Source organism: Malania oleifera, chromosome 10, assembly GCF_029873635.1.
Source record: "Malania oleifera isolate guangnan ecotype guangnan chromosome 10, ASM2987363v1, whole genome shotgun sequence".
In the NCBI taxonomy this organism is placed as follows: domain Eukaryota; kingdom Viridiplantae; phylum Streptophyta; class Magnoliopsida; order Santalales; family Ximeniaceae; genus Malania; species Malania oleifera.
This window is the reverse complement of record NC_080426.1, coordinates 12,149,001-12,165,984: the sequence shown is the minus strand read 5'-3', so window position 1 is coordinate 12,165,984 and position 16,984 is coordinate 12,149,001. Positions and strand designations below refer to the sequence as shown.

The 16,984-nt window shown below is 35.1% G+C and overlaps 1 protein-coding gene across 2 annotated transcripts; it reads left to right on the top strand.

The window, feature by feature from the left end:
* The first annotated feature begins 142 nt into the window (after nt 1-142).
* Nucleotides 143-16,778, top strand: LOC131167080 (protein TONNEAU 1a-like). 2 transcript variants are annotated; one of them, XM_058125866.1, is made up of 8 exons: nt 149-404; nt 3,061-3,193; nt 5,875-5,963; nt 6,079-6,201; nt 12,711-12,844; nt 12,963-12,988; nt 13,067-13,223; nt 16,540-16,778. In XM_058125866.1, exons 1-8 carry the CDS (start codon nt 318-320, stop codon nt 16,589-16,591), a joined length of 801 nt encoding a protein of 266 aa, XP_057981849.1. In that variant the 5' UTR covers nt 149-317; the 3' UTR covers nt 16,592-16,778. The 2 variants fall into 2 exon arrangements, with proteins under 2 accessions (XP_057981847.1, XP_057981849.1); XM_058125864.1 differs by lacking the exon at nt 12,963-12,988 and having other exon boundaries at nt 143-404; nt 13,038-13,223.
* Nucleotides 16,779-16,984: the final 206 nt, after the last annotated feature.

Genomic DNA, 16,984 nt, shown 5'->3' with positions numbered 1-16,984 from the left:
CCATTATTATTTGCTAGGTTGCTGTTTAGATTTATTTTTCAATTTTTAATGTTTAAGGGACAAAACGACGTCGGTTTTGTTAGGCGATTAATATCGTGGCTGGAAATTTAAAAGTTGCCGGTAATGGGGCCAATGTTATCTCTCCTTTAAGACGGCAGGTTGTTGTTAACCCTCCGCAATTGACATACCCACCCGGCGCTCTCTGGCTTCACGCCTCCCCTTCGACGTCGCCACCACCCAAAACAAACCAAACCAAACCACTCGAGAACAAAAAAAATCACTGCTACTCCTCGAGAAGAGAAGAGAAGTGAGCGAGCATGGACGATTACACGAGGGAGATGATGGACCTCAAGACCCTCGTCACCCGAACCCTAGAAAAGAAAGGCGTCCTTGCCAAGATCCGAGTAAGGCCCCTCTTTCACCTCAAAATTTCTCTTTATTATTTTGCTTCCCTTTTCAGTTTCCCCCATTCTCTGAAGTTTCTCTTTTAATTTGTCCGGGGAGCATTCTCGTAGATTTTTGGCGTAGATCGTCTAATTTTCGTTCAAATTTGTAGACATTGTGAACATCAATCGGGGTTTCGTTCCATCTTGAGTGCGTAATTTGAGTTATTATTCTGACATTGTAGCTAGGTTTTGTGTTTCTGTGACTGCATTCCCACCCGAGGTCAGCTTAAGGATGCTGATTTTGTAGTATGCAAACCCATTTGGAATTAGGCTATAAAATGCAACACCTCCCCCTTTTTGACTCTTTCTTTTTAGAACCTACATGTCTAGTGAGATGCAAAGGCTTCATCAATCTGGTTGTGACAATTAATTCAAGGGAGTGCAGTTTTGGCGTGATCTGCTGTTGCTCTCTGGTTTTAAAAATTAATAGTTCTTTGGGGAATAACCTGGTGGGTATTTTTGCCCCTGTCTGGGGGGTGGGGGAAGCGGAGAAATGGAATAATTAATCATAATCATCTTGTGAATCAAACCTTCACCGTTCGTTTGGTTGGGGAGAGATGGATAGAAGAAAAGAAGAGAAGAGAAGAGAAAAATAAAATTTTCCCTCTCGATTTCCCTTGTTTGGTTTACATAGGCTCCTTTTAGTCTGGAGCTTGAAAAACTTTAGGGAAATAAAAGGAAAATTCAAAGGAATTGACTTTTTCATATTTAGTTATAAAGAAAAATGAAAAGAAAATAAAAATATGCCAAATCAATGAGCAAAAATTTAATTTTGCACATAATTAAAATTTTTTTTCCTAATTTTTAATTATGTTAGAATAAAATTTCATTTTTATTAGTATTTAATATGGAGAGAAAATGTAATGAAAAATAAGTTCTCTTCTTATTGTCCTTTACTTTCCTTTTCTCCAAACAAAATCTTTGATCCAAACAGACCCCTAAGATGGAAAGAATGGAAAACAATCGGAGAGAAAAAACACTAGGAGAAATAGAGAGAAATTATTAAAAAAGATTGAAACATGCTGAAACAAAATTTAATTTGGCTGTGCAAAGAGCATTGTTGTAAATGATGATAAACTCATTTTCTTTCCTCAAATTTTCCCTGTTGGACCAAATAGAGAGGAGAGGGGCTTGCTTTTTTTCCTATTATATTATCCTCTCCAACTAAACAATGTGTTACCAATTACTTGTTTGTGGGAAAGTATGGTGTTGTGCTTGATTTTACTTCTCCTTTTTCTTATGAATTCTTTGATTAGTAAATATAGTATATATTAAGAGCGCATCATGGGGATGCCAACTTGAAGTACAAGAAATCAACCACCTTGAAGGGTGTCAGAAAAATCAAAATTACATTGAACTCATTTGCTACAAGTCCACTATGCCAACTAGTACAGTAAGTCACTGCTCTTTGCTGAACTGAAGCATTGAGATTGAGTTTTTGAAAACTATTATGTTTCTCTCTTTTCAGACACACCAGAAAATTGCGAGAGGAATGAGAGACCCTTCCTCTTTTCCTTTGTTGCCCAAATCTCTAGGCCTAGAGCTCCCCTCCCCTCCAACAGATCTAGCGGTAACCCATCATTGTCCGATTAGAGTCAGAGCCACATTCTTAAGATTTCTGGTTTAGGGGCAATGGAGAAGGATATGGTCTACTTGATTCTACCTCAGCCTTGCAAAGGGCACATCTATGGGCAACGGAGAACACCCTACCTTCTCAGCAAGTTGTCCAGGGTCAAGACTACTATATTGACCAATTAAGTGAGCAAAGAAGACCACTGTAAAGGGATATTAATGTAAAAATCTTAATCCTATTTTGTTGTATGATTTTTTGACAAATTAGTTTGAAGGGTCTCGAGTATGTAGGAGTTTTATTTTGAGGCAAGAGGTGCAGAAGGAGAGACAGAGAGAGGATAAAGGGAACAGAGGGTGCGGTGAAGAAGCTGAAGAGGATGGGTACGCTTGATTTTCCTCGAATTTTTGTTTAAAAAGGAAAATAAAAAATAAAAAACCTATACTCTAGAAATCTTTAGCATATGAAGTCCTAAAAATATTAACTGTTAATTTCTCGTCAGTTATTGCAATCCATCTTTTGAATCATTAACCTAATTGAAGACAAGCCGATCTGGATTCCTATCGAATCAAAGTGACAATTTTTTTTTTAAAATAATCTCATCAAAGTGACAAGATGACAATGTATAAATATCCACATGTAAAATGAAATAAAAATTATTAAGTAGCCTAGGCATAAAAATGTTAGGATAGTAGCTAGCATGACAATATTGAGTGATTAGGGATTTTCTGAGGATACTACATCTGTTAGAATTGATCGTTAAGTTGATTGTTGGGATATGCTTTTTGTAGATATTATAAGAGTTTTAGGTATTATAAGTGTTGTGGCAGTTTTTGTCAAACAAATGTTGTTTATGAAATTTTTTTCTACTTTCTTTCTTTTTATTGTTTTCTCACTAACAGGATTCCTTTTTTGGCTTCGATCTTGGTGCTTATGAATAGTTAACTTTTTCCAATTTCAATAGCTAGGTTTCCTTATGAATTGGATGCCTTCATCCATACTTAATGATTGTGTTTGTGCTATCTCTTTTGGTTTTCTTGTTAGGCTGAACTTAGAGCGAGTGTTTTTGAAGCTATTGAAGAGGAGGATCGGGCAGTTGAGAAGGAAGAAGCTTTACCTCCTGCATTATTGGGTAGCTGCAATGATCGTGCAAAACAGCTTCATGCTTCTCCCTCAGGTTCTTTTTCAAATCAATATGGGTCCCTATCTTTTCCTATAATTTCTAATTTGTTGAATTTGTACCTTTTGTGTTGAAGATGTTCTTTGGTGTTGTACCTACCACATTTGTTTTTGATACATTGCTTGTAAACTATGGCCTTTTTAGTACAGATTAATGAACTCTTTACTGCATCATCATATTATATGGGGTGTGGTATGCAATGGATTGGGGTTAAGTCACGAGTGGGTCACAAGACCCAGAGCTCAAAACTTTATATCCAAATTGACTTGTTTATTATTGGATGTGGTGAGGTAAAACTGTTTTTTTACCATAAATACTCAGTAATTCACTTATATTTCAGGGAATGAATAAATGCAGAAAAAATAAAGAAACATTAAAGCTAAAAAGATGATTTTAGGTTGTTAATCCAGTTGTTTTTGTGGTTGTATTTTAGAGTTGTGGGGCGGTGGGGGGCTAATTTGGACCTAACTTGCCAAGGTAGAAGCTAGCTTGAATTAGTCTATTTTGGGCAATTTTATAGCCATTTTTCAGTGCCCATTTAGGCTGAGAGGTAAAATTGTGATTTGCGAGGATCTAATTCCATGGAAGTCATTGTTGTTTCGCTATATATGCGTTAACTGATACTGATCTAGGTTGGTTGATTTATATAGACAGACCCAAAACCAGGGATAGAGATGTGAATTAATGCTGATCTAGGTTGGTTGACATATGTAGATAGACTCAAGACCAAGCAAAAGATGACTATGCGATGTTACATTGGTGGGCTATTTCCTAAGTAGGTCAAATCTAGTTGATTAATAAATTTTCAGGTTTGGGTTAGGCTGGCAGACCTGGTCACCCTAAGACCATCCTAATTAATAATTTTATCATTATTAATAATTTAGGATGAATTAAAAAATAATAATAATTTAGGATGAATGGATGGATAGAATGACTTGAGCTCTAGTAAGGGGGTTGGTTTAGACAGGCAGCTTTGTAAGGGCATAGCTGTTGGTTGGAACTGACATGGGTAGAGTTCCATTACCATCTTGTGCTTATGATGATAAGCTTGTAACTGTCTCATGCTTGTGATATGCTTGATTGTTATTTCAACTTATTTGTTTGAGCCTTAATCATTGCCAGCTTTTCCTGAAGAAGAAGAAAGTATTGGCTGATTAATATTTTTGAATTTAAGTCAGATATACCACAGTGAAGTCAAAACCGGCTAATCTATTCTATATTTAAAAGTGCGAATAGTGTAAATCCATTTGTGGAAAAAAATATCCTTATCTTTTAAAAGTAAGACCAAATATTTGCAAAAGAAATAAACTTTCTATGCCATATATAGAAAGCAAAGTTGGATTAGATTACATTTAGCATGTCTAGAAGTCATTGTTCAAATACGAAAGAAAAATTTTCATTTGGTTAAAAAAATAAAATAAACTTATAGTATATATTCCTATGCAATTGAACAATTGAAAAATTTTAAATGAAATAAAAATATATCTCAAAATAAAATAACTAAATTCTTCTAATTGATGTTGTCTTAAATTATTTTCAAGAATCTAATATCGTTGAGACATATAATAATATAACTTATGAAAATTAAAATTATAAAATAAATTATTGATTTAGAAGTACTCCCAAGTAACTTATTTGAAATTTAGAAAAAAAAAAAAACTCAGTAACTGATCATTAAGTAAACAAAAAAATAATTATTATGAATATTATAGGTAATAAATCACAAAATTAAAAATTGCAATAAATTTTTTAATACTTTCATTAGAAGAAGTCATTTATTAATATTCTAATAATATAAAAATAATAAAAATGTTATTTATTAAATTGCTTATTTATAATGATATATTAATATTAAACTTAATATTTCATGTAATGTTAATTAGAGTATCCTTGTCATATGTGTGTGTGTGTGTGTGTGTGTATGTATATATCTATATATGTATATGTATATTATTTTTAAATATTTTATTGTCGTTACATCTATATGTCATAATAGTATCTCATGTTAATATTTTATATTTTATATTTATAATTTTAAATAAAATATAATTTTTTATAAATAATTTTGAATATTCATACTTTAGTATTTATATTAATTTTTTGAAAAGTAGAGCTAAACTTAATTAAGAATTACAAAAATATTTTACTTAATATTATTCACGTACAACTGCGTGTGATGCACGCGCACATTTACTAGTTATATAAAAATTTTGATTATGATTATTTGGAGCAGCGTCCATTAAAGAATCAGGTTGATTTAAATTCAGCATGTGGTTTTGAATTCCAAATCATCAAAGGCATCTGGTTGAGATAGCATCTGTTTTTTTTTTACTTGCTACTACTCTAGACTACTGTTTTGCCTTGTTCTGGATGTGGGCCTCCTTAGTTGGGGGGTTTAGTACAAAACAAGGTATTCTTTGTTCGAATTCCTCTCTTTTCTGTACAGAATAAATATTAAAGAAAATAAAAAGTTTCATATATTTTCTATCTTCTTTCAGTTGCTCTGCCTCTTGCATCTTTTTATTTTGCTCACCACGTAACTGATTCGAAGGCAAACAATTTAATGACACCACTGTTTCTGCTCATTGTGCCTATGTGATGCTGAAAATTGTCGAGATATTCATGCTATGTTTCTTAACAGACATTTTCTTGGTGGCACGTTGACTTGCTTTTTGTAGGAAGGCTTCTAACTGCTCTAATTTGTGAGTACTTGGACTGGGCGCAGCTAGGTCACACTCTTAAAGTTTACCTGCCAGAGTGTAACTTGGTAATCAAGTACCATTTTCACATGCAGCATTGCTATTTTGTCATTATAATTTTAACTGACATGTTTGATTGTCTATATCACGCTTGTGAGTGACCTGTTTCTTTTCCAATTGCAGCCAAAGGATTTTTGGAAAGCTGAGTTGAAAGAATTTAGTAATAAGAATGGATATGATCTTAACAGGAATGGTGAAAGTGGTCCTTTGCTTTTGGACGTTCTAGAAGGATTTTTGAAGTTTGAGGTTTGTTATTCTATGCATCATATTTCTTATGACTTAAAATACTTTTGTGAGAACTTCACTGTCATAGCAGTGTGATGTAGGACAGGAACACTGACTCAGGAACACACACCTAGAGAGAGAGAAAATGGAGGGAAGGAAGAGAAGAAGAGAAGAAAAGGAGGAGAATACGAACAGAGGAGGAGAGAGAAGAAAGAAGGCTTCTGGACAGCAGAGAACAGAACAGAACAGAGAAGAGCAGAAGGATAAGAAAGAAGAAGAGAGGAGGAGGAAGAAGGAGAAGAAAAGGAGACGGGGAGTGCACAAGAGAGAGGGAAACTGAACTGGGTTCAAATTTGATAACTGATCCAAATAACTTACAAGTAAAGTATATATATCTATCGCCTACTACTAACTAAAAACATATTTAGATAAAACCCTAATAAAGTAGGAAATTACAGTACAAAGAAATGTTCAATACGAATACAATTTGCTAAATCTATGCGTAAAATTTGTGTGCTTAATGGCAGCTTGAAAGACATAGGCAGTCCTCCATCATGGTGTCTTTATGCTTTGAGGCTAATTCCTGTTATTTGCTTGATAGGAGGGCTGCATTTTTGCTTTGTAATTATTTTCTAAAGAAACTACAGTTGCACACAAATTCATGGACTATTCTGATATTTATATATTTTTGCTTTGAGGGCAATCATTTGCTTATTGGAATTGTAATTGCAATTGCAGAGACAGATTATGATAATAAGGCAGCATATTTTGACTGCCTGATTATTTTTTGAAAAATACCAGTTCATTTGGAAGAGTTGGATGTGTTAGCTGTACTCAGTTTTGTGACAATCTTTAAAATCATAAGGGTTCTGTCAGGTTTAGAACAATAAGTGCTAAAAGCTGAGTATGTTAAGTCAATAACAACTACAGAAATATTTTGAGCAGCTTACAGGTATTCATTTTCAATATTTTTCTAGAAGTACTGAATCTATAAATTTATAATGGAGAGAGAAATTATTGAATGTTTTAAGAGATTGTGTGAGCTTAATTTTACTTGTTTTAGTAAAATGTTTAATGAAAAAAACTCGACTTAGATGAAGATGTTCAGGCCTACTGTTGACAATTCCAGGAAGGATCAAATTCTAATGAACTTGTCATATAGAGTCTCTTAGCCATATTTCTGTTTTAAAAACCTGATTTCATAGGGTTTAACTAAGGCAAACTTTGGCTACTTAGTTGTATTTCTCATTTATTTGAGTTCAATGTTGATTTTTGAGTCTAAAATTACTTGTGGAGGAAGTTGATTAGTGAAACTTTCTTCCAATATGATTTTAAATTAATGATCTTGATCATTTTCCAATGAAATTGTCGTATGTTGACATTTATTATGTGAAATTGCTAATCTTTCAAAGCTGTCCTGAACAGGGCCCTTCGTGATTGTGCAGGACAACTTTGACTTCATAGTAAAAGAAATTAGTGTTGTGTCACAATATTCTTTGTGTTGGGGACTAACTTCTGAACCTGAAATTGCTATTGGAGGAAGAAGGCTATGGCAACTTCCTCCAGAGATGATTGTTTTGTTAATAATCACTTCCCAACTAGGGCTGAACCGAGCCGCAGCATGTTCAAGCTCAGCTCAGAATAGAAAGAGATAGGCTCAGCTCGATGTGAGATTTAAAAGTTGGGGTTGAGCTCATCTCAGAACCTAGATTGGCTCAAGTTTGATTCGGGCTTGGCTCAGGTTTAGCCTAAACTCAAAACTTGTTCATTCACAACACAGAGGACTTCTCTGTGTGGTTAGGGAGCATGTACAAAGGACAACTCAGCCATGAGGGTGGGGAATTGAATGGGAGAAGCCTGACTTTACAAGCAAAAGAGAGGCTGAAACTTTCAAGGGGTTTCTGATGTGGGACAAAGAATGGGATGGTGATTGGAGAGCACTTGCAACCTGCCTTGAGCAGCTTGTCCCACATTGAAAATTTTTTTGGTGGGGAGAGCCTCCTCATCTTGTTAAAATCTTCCCCCTCTCCCCCCCTTCCCCACCTCTGCTCCTCCACCTGTTTGTTATTTTAGTTCTTAATAGTGTAAAAATTCAATGTAAAAGGGGGATTATATGAAAAAAAGTATTAGAAAATTTGTTAATATAATGTAAATTGATATTGTTGATTTGTGAATGAAGCAATATCTAATTAAAAAATAAGCAAAAGTTGACAAATGTATGGGCTTGAAACTGAAATCGAGCTCATTACTGAGCCAAGCTGAGCTGTTCACAAGCCAAACCTGTCTTTGTTTAGGTTCGACTTGTTTAGCAAATGAACTTGAAAATTGGGCTCCCGAATTGGTCATTAAGATAATAAACAAGCCCGCTCTCATTGAAGAGCTCCTGAGCCGCTTATGAGCAGCTTGATTCGTTTGCAGCCTATTTCCAACCAAATTATTTCATGTTAGTATTTATGCTATGAAAAAATCACTTTGGACTGAACGAGCTCTTACTAAGCCGAGCTCTTGAGCCACTTATGAGCGGCTTGATTCGTTTGCAGCCTATATTCCCAACCAAATTATTTCATGTTAGTATTTATGCTATGAAAAAATCACTTTCAGTCCAAAGTTGTCCAATATGAGCCCTCAACACATGATGAAACATGGGAGTGTGGATGTTTATGGTTTGATTCCGACTATGTGGGTCCTATGACCCTCGTGGAAAGGAATTCTGTGATTTAATATTCTGGAAGAGAAGTGCGAAATTGGAGAGATCATGGAATGGAAGCGTTGGGTTAAATTAAAAACAAAGAAACTATGCAAAGGAATTTTTTTAAAATTATTCTTTATTTTTTTAAAAAAATGAGGAAAATATATATTAAGAGAGAAGAAAAAGAATTACAGGCTAAAGGAAGAACAGTTTAAAGGAGTTGAAAGTTTGGGAAGCCATGCATGGCAATTTTCCTATGCAAGGTCAGCTAATTTTGAAATGCTTATAAAGGATTAATATTGCGTAGATTGTTGTATTTACCCAATGCATGAAATATTGCATGGCTGTGTATTTTAAATCCATGTTTTGGCTTTAGTCAAAGTGCATGAATACACATGGACTTATGATTAAATGAGTGGTTGATCACTGATGTTAAATGCAGTGGCAAGTGTTTGAACATGTGTCTCAGCCAAGAGGAGCAATAGTCAAAGGTGGTTTAAGAGAGTTCCAAGGGTTCTTCTTGCTTTTCCTTACAATTTTATTTATGTATTGATCTTCTAAGATCTGTTTCACATATCCTTTGGGGATTAAAAGTGGTGTGGATACTTTGATTTGTGTTTTGGTTTTTAAATTGGTAATAAAAGGTTTGGGCTTTCACTAGTCGTGGGAAGAGGAGTGTAGACCTTCTTGCTGTAATTTGTTCATTTTGATAGTGGTTTGTTTTGTCAAAATTGCTTATGGATGTAGGCCTATGTACTCTTATGTAAATTCTTGTGTCTTGTGTTTGTTCATTTTTACAAAAAAAATTGTTTCAATTTCCATTACCTTGTACTTTGTCCAATTGGGTGTTAGCAGCCTTAGGCCCAACTAAGTGGTATCAGAGCCACAGGTACTAGTTGGCAAGAAATTGCTTTGAAGGAAAAAAAAAAGTAGCTAGCGGGTAACTTTTTTGAGGTGGAGGAATTTGATAGAAATATATTTTGAACAATAGAAGCTTAAGGTTTATGATGTTTTGGTATAACTCGAGTAGTACAATATAATTCGAGCAATACAAAGTCTTGTTCAGCGAGGAGAAAAAAGCCAAAAAAAAATGTCTAATGATGATTATCTGGGAAGATATAATTGAGTGGTTTCTAAAATTCACTTGTTTACTTGAGATATTGTGTTCAGCGTAAAAGGAGAGGAGACATCTCTTGGTTTATGATAGAGGTTCTTGAAAGTTTGCATGGAGCTAAGTCTCTTCTCAATTCTAGAAGAAGAAGTTCAATCCATGAAGATGAAAGGGGCCAAGGTCTTGGATCGCTTGAATGCTTTTAGTGACATCAGAACTCCAATAGAGAGGATTGATGTAAGGATGAAAGATGAAAATAGTCAGTAACTTTGCTAGCTATGACCTTGAGTTACTCAAGGAAGATGAACTCAAGAACTAAAATTTTGATCTTGACAGAAATTTCAAGGGTCTCAATTTGTAGAAATTTCCATGGAATTTTTGATTTTGAGAAATTTTGATTTCAATTCTAAGAAACATCAGAAACTTATAATAAATTATGGAAATAATGCTTGGAACTTTGAGAAATATTAAAATAGATGGTTGTGAATAATTTAGAAGCGAAATGAGAAATCCTCAAATTTTCCCATGTTCCATGTTTTCCTTTGAATTTGTGAATTTCTGCTAGAATTCCAGAAATTTCTGGATTTGGATGAAAATTTGGAAGTTCCTGAATTATTTTGGCTAAATTTTTACACTATGGCTAGTGAAATTTAATCTCCTTTCAAAGTCCTTGGAAATCTGAAAGTTCGACAAAAAATTCAAAAATGTAAGACTATTGACGAACTCAGGTTATGATGTGCCAATGTCATTGAGCATCGGAGGAATGTTAGTTCCTGTTTAGGGGAAACAAATTTTTGTTGTTATGTGATGGTTTAGTGATCGTGGGAACCCTTGAAGAAATTATTCAGAAATCTAGAATGGAAGAATTTTTTTATTGGAAATTTTGAGAAGAAAGGACATGTCAAGAAGGAATGTGTGCATAGAAAGAATGGAGCCAACAAACATTAAGGGAAGGAAATCAAGTTAAAGAGTTCATTGTTGCTATAAGTGATGGCGAAGTGCACCACCAATATGAGTCTACTTAACAGTAAGATTCTTGATAGCGGAGCAGCCCATTTTATGTGCATGCATGACTCATGGTTTGGTTTTTATGATGGGGGTGAGGATATTTAACAATGGGAAACAACTCAAATTCTAATGTGCCAGCAGCTAGTAGTTATAAGATCAAAATGTATGATAGCATTGTTAGAACTCTTGAAAATGTTATACTTGTACTGAACCTAAAACAAAACTTGATTACATTCTCATAATTAGATTTAACAGGTCATAAGTTCTCTGATCAAAAGGTAGAGACATCAAAATATCAAAGGATACAATTGTACTGGATGGATCTTAGTTCGAAATTTGTAATTTTACTTGGTACGCCACTGATAAGGAATGTGGATGGTTTAAGTGCAAGGAAAAAGAAAGTACTTTCTGCGGAAGGAGTGAAGAGTGTTGAACTTTGGAAGTAACAAACAAAAAGTGGAAACAATCGTGAATGTAGACCACATAAAACTTCTTTGTAATTTAAATATTTGGTGGTATAGTGAGGCGGCAAGTAGTGGTTTACTATCAAAGGTTGAGGTTATGTGCTTACAGCAGCACATGGGCGTGATGTGGATATCACGTAGCACCACATCATATTGGACAAAGCATGAGGTGATGGAAATTGCAAGAAGTAAGGAGGAGGAGGAAAAAAAAAAGGCCACAAGACCCAATAATTTACAGGGTTTAACACTTTGGCTTACATCCACAAGCAATTTAGGAAGAATAATCTGCTATCAAGATGAACAAATTGCAACAAGATTTGAGCACTCCCCTTTCCACCCTTGTGAATCCCGCAAAGCCCTTCCTACAAATCTCAACCAAGAGTCAGCATCTAAGTACTAAAGCTATCTTCAATAGCCAATGGGAATGAGAAATAAGCCTTATAATATTGATATATAGAGAGAAAATTGTAGGTTAAAGAATCCAAGAAGAACCTTGCAGCTCTCTCAACCCTGCTTTTGATAATCACCCTACTTTGATGTAAGACACACACAAACAAGTCATTACCGAATATTTCTTCATCCTTTTATAAACCCAATTTCATACCAATGGCCTTCCACTAACTCATGAACTTTGACAAAAGCCTCATGGCATTGAAGCACACCTGCCTGCCGTGCAGTATTTCATTTCATGGAGAAATATAGGTAGCCATGTGATATTAACCCTTGGTAATGCAAGCATTTGAAAGTTAGCAGATCCATGTGCTGGAAAAATGCTACATTTGGCTGCTTGACGTTTCAACTCCTTCACACGGTTTCATTTTTTTTCAATTGCAGACCAGGGGTCGTGCCACATGTTGAGATGGATAAGTGATGCTGACAAAAATTAATTAGTGAAAATGAATTTGTTAGGAGAAGAGCAAGCATCAGGAAATAATTGTTTGCAGCCCTCTCTAGTGAGACCCTGCCCACAAAAGGGAAAAAAAATGCAACACATACATGCTCACATACACTCTTCTTATTGTAGGTGATATTACCAAAGCTAAGTCATTTAGTGTCAACCTTGGATTACATTGCATCATCTGGATTTGATTGTTTGAGATTTAAAAATATGTATAGCCAATCTTGATCTGATTGTTGAACGTTTTGAATATGAATAGAATTCTATGGAATGAAGAGTTGTTTTCACTTTATCATGATTTTTTTTTTTTTTCTTTTTGATTGATTGATTGATTATAGTTTTACATAATGTTTTTAACAGAGCCTATCCCAAACAAGAGGTGTGGGAAGGAGACAAACCACTGCAGAGACCGAACCCTTGTCCAATTTAGAGTCACGTAACATGCGGAGACCTTCATCATCATCCATTGCTGGGGGCTTACCTCCATTGGGAAGGTGTTAGACCAATCTTACTTTTCTCTATCTTTAATTTAATTTTTATTTTTAATTTTGTTGTTTTTCATTTTTTTAATTTATAATTGACATGTTTAGTTTGTGTGCATGCTTATGAAAGGCCTGTTCCTGCTTCCCAGGCATCTGGTGAGTAATGAAATTATATGTCATATGCTCATCAATTACAGCTTGCTAGAGTTTCTGTTGACGCCTTTAAACATTTAGACAGGAGAGGTGGATCCTCTATGTCAGCCTACAGGAAGGATGAATACAATTGGAGATATGACAGTGATGATCTTCCAGACGATGTAATTCGAGCTTCAGCTGCCTTGGAAAACCTCCAGCTGGATAGAAAAGCACGGAATCTAACTACATCTTGGCGGTATATTTCTCAACATACAGGGATTAAAAATTAGAATTTCTTCTGGCTTTATGTGTGTGTGTGTGTATTATTGTTTGGAGGAAAAAGTAAATCTAGTAGATGATTCAAAAAAATCTCACTTGGTGTCTCAGGCACTAGAAAAGGGATACTTTCTCCAGAGAAACTGCGAAATTTAAGATAAAAGAATAAGGACTTTGGATGCCTTTTTTCTGCAGTAAAGTTTGCTACGAACAATTTATCAATGATATGTCATCATTACTTCAATAACAATATCATAGCATGATTCTCTTTTTTTGGTAAGTTACTTTTGAGTAGGTTTTGCGTCCCAAAGGGAGACAAGAAAAACCACCTGAAAAATCACAAAATATTTATATGGTTGCTTCTAATAAATATTGTTTGGCACGTATGGATGTAATCATATTGCAAGTGTGGTGGTTTAGTTGGATGTAAAAAAAGGAGTGACGAGTCTAAGGAAGCAGTTGAAAAGTGCTTTGGAAGGCAATGAAGTATTACTATTGGATGAAATTTGAGCACAGTATTTATATAATGTAGATTTCTCTATGGATGATGTTTCTTGTGTATTTGAGACTCCATCAGTGCATTTGGAAGGGGTTTCTATCTTTAAAGATGAAGAAATTAATTTAGATGTAGTTAGTGTTAGGTTCAAACAACCAAGATTACGTTATCATGGGCAGTGTAAGAATTAACAAGTCTTGTAAATTTCATTCCTTGTTCAGGGATCACTTGGGATTGTTGGAGGAGCCCTGGCTCTGAACATTGTATAGACTGCTCTTAACATGGGCAAAGCTATTTTAACGATGCCCACTTCATGTTAGCAGGAGAAGATAAGGAAGCTCAAGACCTTTAGATATAATTGGCCACTTCATGGCAGCGGGATAGGGTACCTAGAGAAGTTTTATGGTGGGTTTTAGAAAAAAAAAAAAGTGTATGTAGTAGGTATACTGATGTCATTAAGGATATGTACGATGAAATAATGATTAGTGTAAGGACTATAGATGAAGAAACTACATCAAGGTTCAACTTTGAGCCCTTATCTTTTTGCTTCAGTGATGGACCAACTAACTAAGAACATTCAAAATGAGATGCCATGGTGTATGTTGTTTGCAAATGATATTGTATTGATTGATGAAACCAGGGACGTAGTAGAGGCTAAGTTAGAATTATGAAGAGAAGTTTTGGAATCTAGAGGCTTTAGGATAAGTAGAAATAAGACAGAATATATAAAATGTAATTTTAGTAATGGTCAGAGGAATATTGGAGACAAAGTTAAACTTGATGATGAAGAAATAAATAGCACTTGTAGATTTCAATACCTTAGATCTATTATGCAAGTTGAAGGAGAAATTGAAGATGGTGTGATGGATAGAGTTAAAGCAGGTTGGGTAAAATAGATAAGTGCTTCAAATGTGCTTTGTGATCGTAGAATACCCTTAAAATTAAAAGGGAAGTTACCAGCTATGCTATCTGGATCAGAATGTTGGACGACAGAAAAACAGAATATCCAAAATGTAAAGTTGCCAAGATGAGAATGCTTAAATGGATGAGTGGTATAGCATTGAAAGATAAATTAAGGAATGAACATGTTCGCGATAAGTTAGGAGTAGCTCTTATATAAGATAAGGGAGGGACGATTCAAATAGTTTGGACACTTGCAACATAGGTCACATAGTGCGCCAGTGAGGAAGAGCAAGAGTTAGTTATTGTGGGGGGGTAGTAGAAGGGGTAGGGGTAGACATAAAATAACTTGAAATAAGATAGTGAATAAGGATTTAACAGCCCTAAATTTGTCAAAAGAAATGATCTATGATCACATAAATTGACGGAAAATGATTCATATAGCCGACCCCACCTAATGGGACTTAAGGCTTGGTTTTGTTGTTGTTATTGTTGTTGTTGATGGTAGCAGGAGAAGATAAGGAAGCTCAAGACCTTTGGACAAAAATTGGCTTGAGATTGATTACTCTTGGAGGTCAGGAAATTTGATTGGTTGGTGGTACATGTAAGAAGAAATTAAATTAATTATGACTAGACGGTCTTAGGAAAGGTTTTCTTAATAAACTGTCATAATTTATTTTATTTTTTGACCTTTTTGTTTTCATTTTTAGCTGTGAGAGGAGTCTTATATCTTTTCTTGATTGCACTTCTCTCTCTCTCTAGATTTTATTTTACAGTCAGGACTTACGACTACTAATTCTCTGGCTTTTCCCAAGGAAACTGAGATAATGGTGTTTTCTCATCACTGCCGCGTTTCTATTTTATTTGTTTATTTAACAGCATGAAAATTCTAGAAGGTAGCTGCTTTGGGTTCCTTTTAGACATAAGAGAGATTGGGCCTGGCACATTGGAGGGATGGTTGGATAGCAATACCTTACAGATGTTTATAGCTATGGAATTTTAGAGGTGGGAAAATATTCAAATATATGATTGGCAGATGTGGCAGTCTACATTCTTGTCTTAACGGTGCTTTTTATACTGCCTCCAGACTTGTAGAGGTATGCTCATGCTGTTACATATACTTGGGCCATCCTTCATTGTGTTGCACACATCCAGTTTCTAGGTATAACAACTGTTGCGTCAAGTAGCTATTGTTACTACTGGTTTGCTGGTTGTACTTGGTTCCAGGTAGATGAATCAGTGTGCTGTTTTTTTGCATTGACACTTGATCCTAATTCTAGAAGTAATATTATCCACAACCTAGGTTATTGTTAATTATTATAGGAGATCTAAGGTATGCTTTTTGTATGAATGGGTTACCATTGTTGTACTTGTTTTCTGGAGCAGTTTCTTCCACACTGGCCCCTTCCCTCCACTTTCTATTAGAAGAAATTTGGTAGGTAATAGTCAGAAGAATATTAATTTTGAGCTAAAGGCTAAGGGAGGATGAACCAACTGCTTGTCATTGCCCCCATGTTGTTGTGATGGAGTTAGTTGCTGCCATGTGATTTGTTATTTTAGAGAAATTGGCTATTTTTTTTTTGTGCCAAAGGGGACAAGGAAGAAGAAACTGGGTGGGAGGGGGTGGGGTTGTGGGTGGGTTTTGAGGCTGAGTTCAAGGTGAACGATGAGTAGGCTTTGAACAGAACAATGGATGATTTAGTGATTACTGGTTAATGTGCAACGATTCTGATCCAATTAGTTTTCTTGTTTCGTTCTCCATAACATTATGTCAGATCTGAAGTTCATACCTACTATTGATAACGCATTATGCTCATTTCTTTGTCTTTCTCTTGGTTTCTTTTATGGCACTAAGACAGGAATATTTTCTTGGCGATTTTTCTATGGGATTCATTTGCAGGCACTCTGGGGATGGAATCTCAGAGGAGGATGGCAGAACGGAGCGCATGTAGTTGAATTGGTGGCAGCATCCTCTGTTTCATTGGCATATTTAGTTTCTTCTTCTTGTGTATTTTCAATTTTAAGCATTGAATGATTTATGGTCATTCAACAAGGGAGGGTAGTGATGTGTAAGATTATGTAATGTATTGATTGTGAATTTATGATTTGATTTGTTTGAGCTTTTCTTCCTTCTGACCATTCTGAAATTTCTCAGTTATCAATTGTTGCTCTGTGTTGGCTTTGGTACGTTGGTTGCAAAGCTTTTAGGTTTATCCCAAAAAAATAAAACACAACAAAACAAAAATTGCTTTGTGTTGGTTCCTCCCTTCACCTCTCTTTCTCTGCTTCCCCCCCTCCCCAGCCCATTTTTTTCTTTTATATTTTTCTCAAATTATTTTATTAAT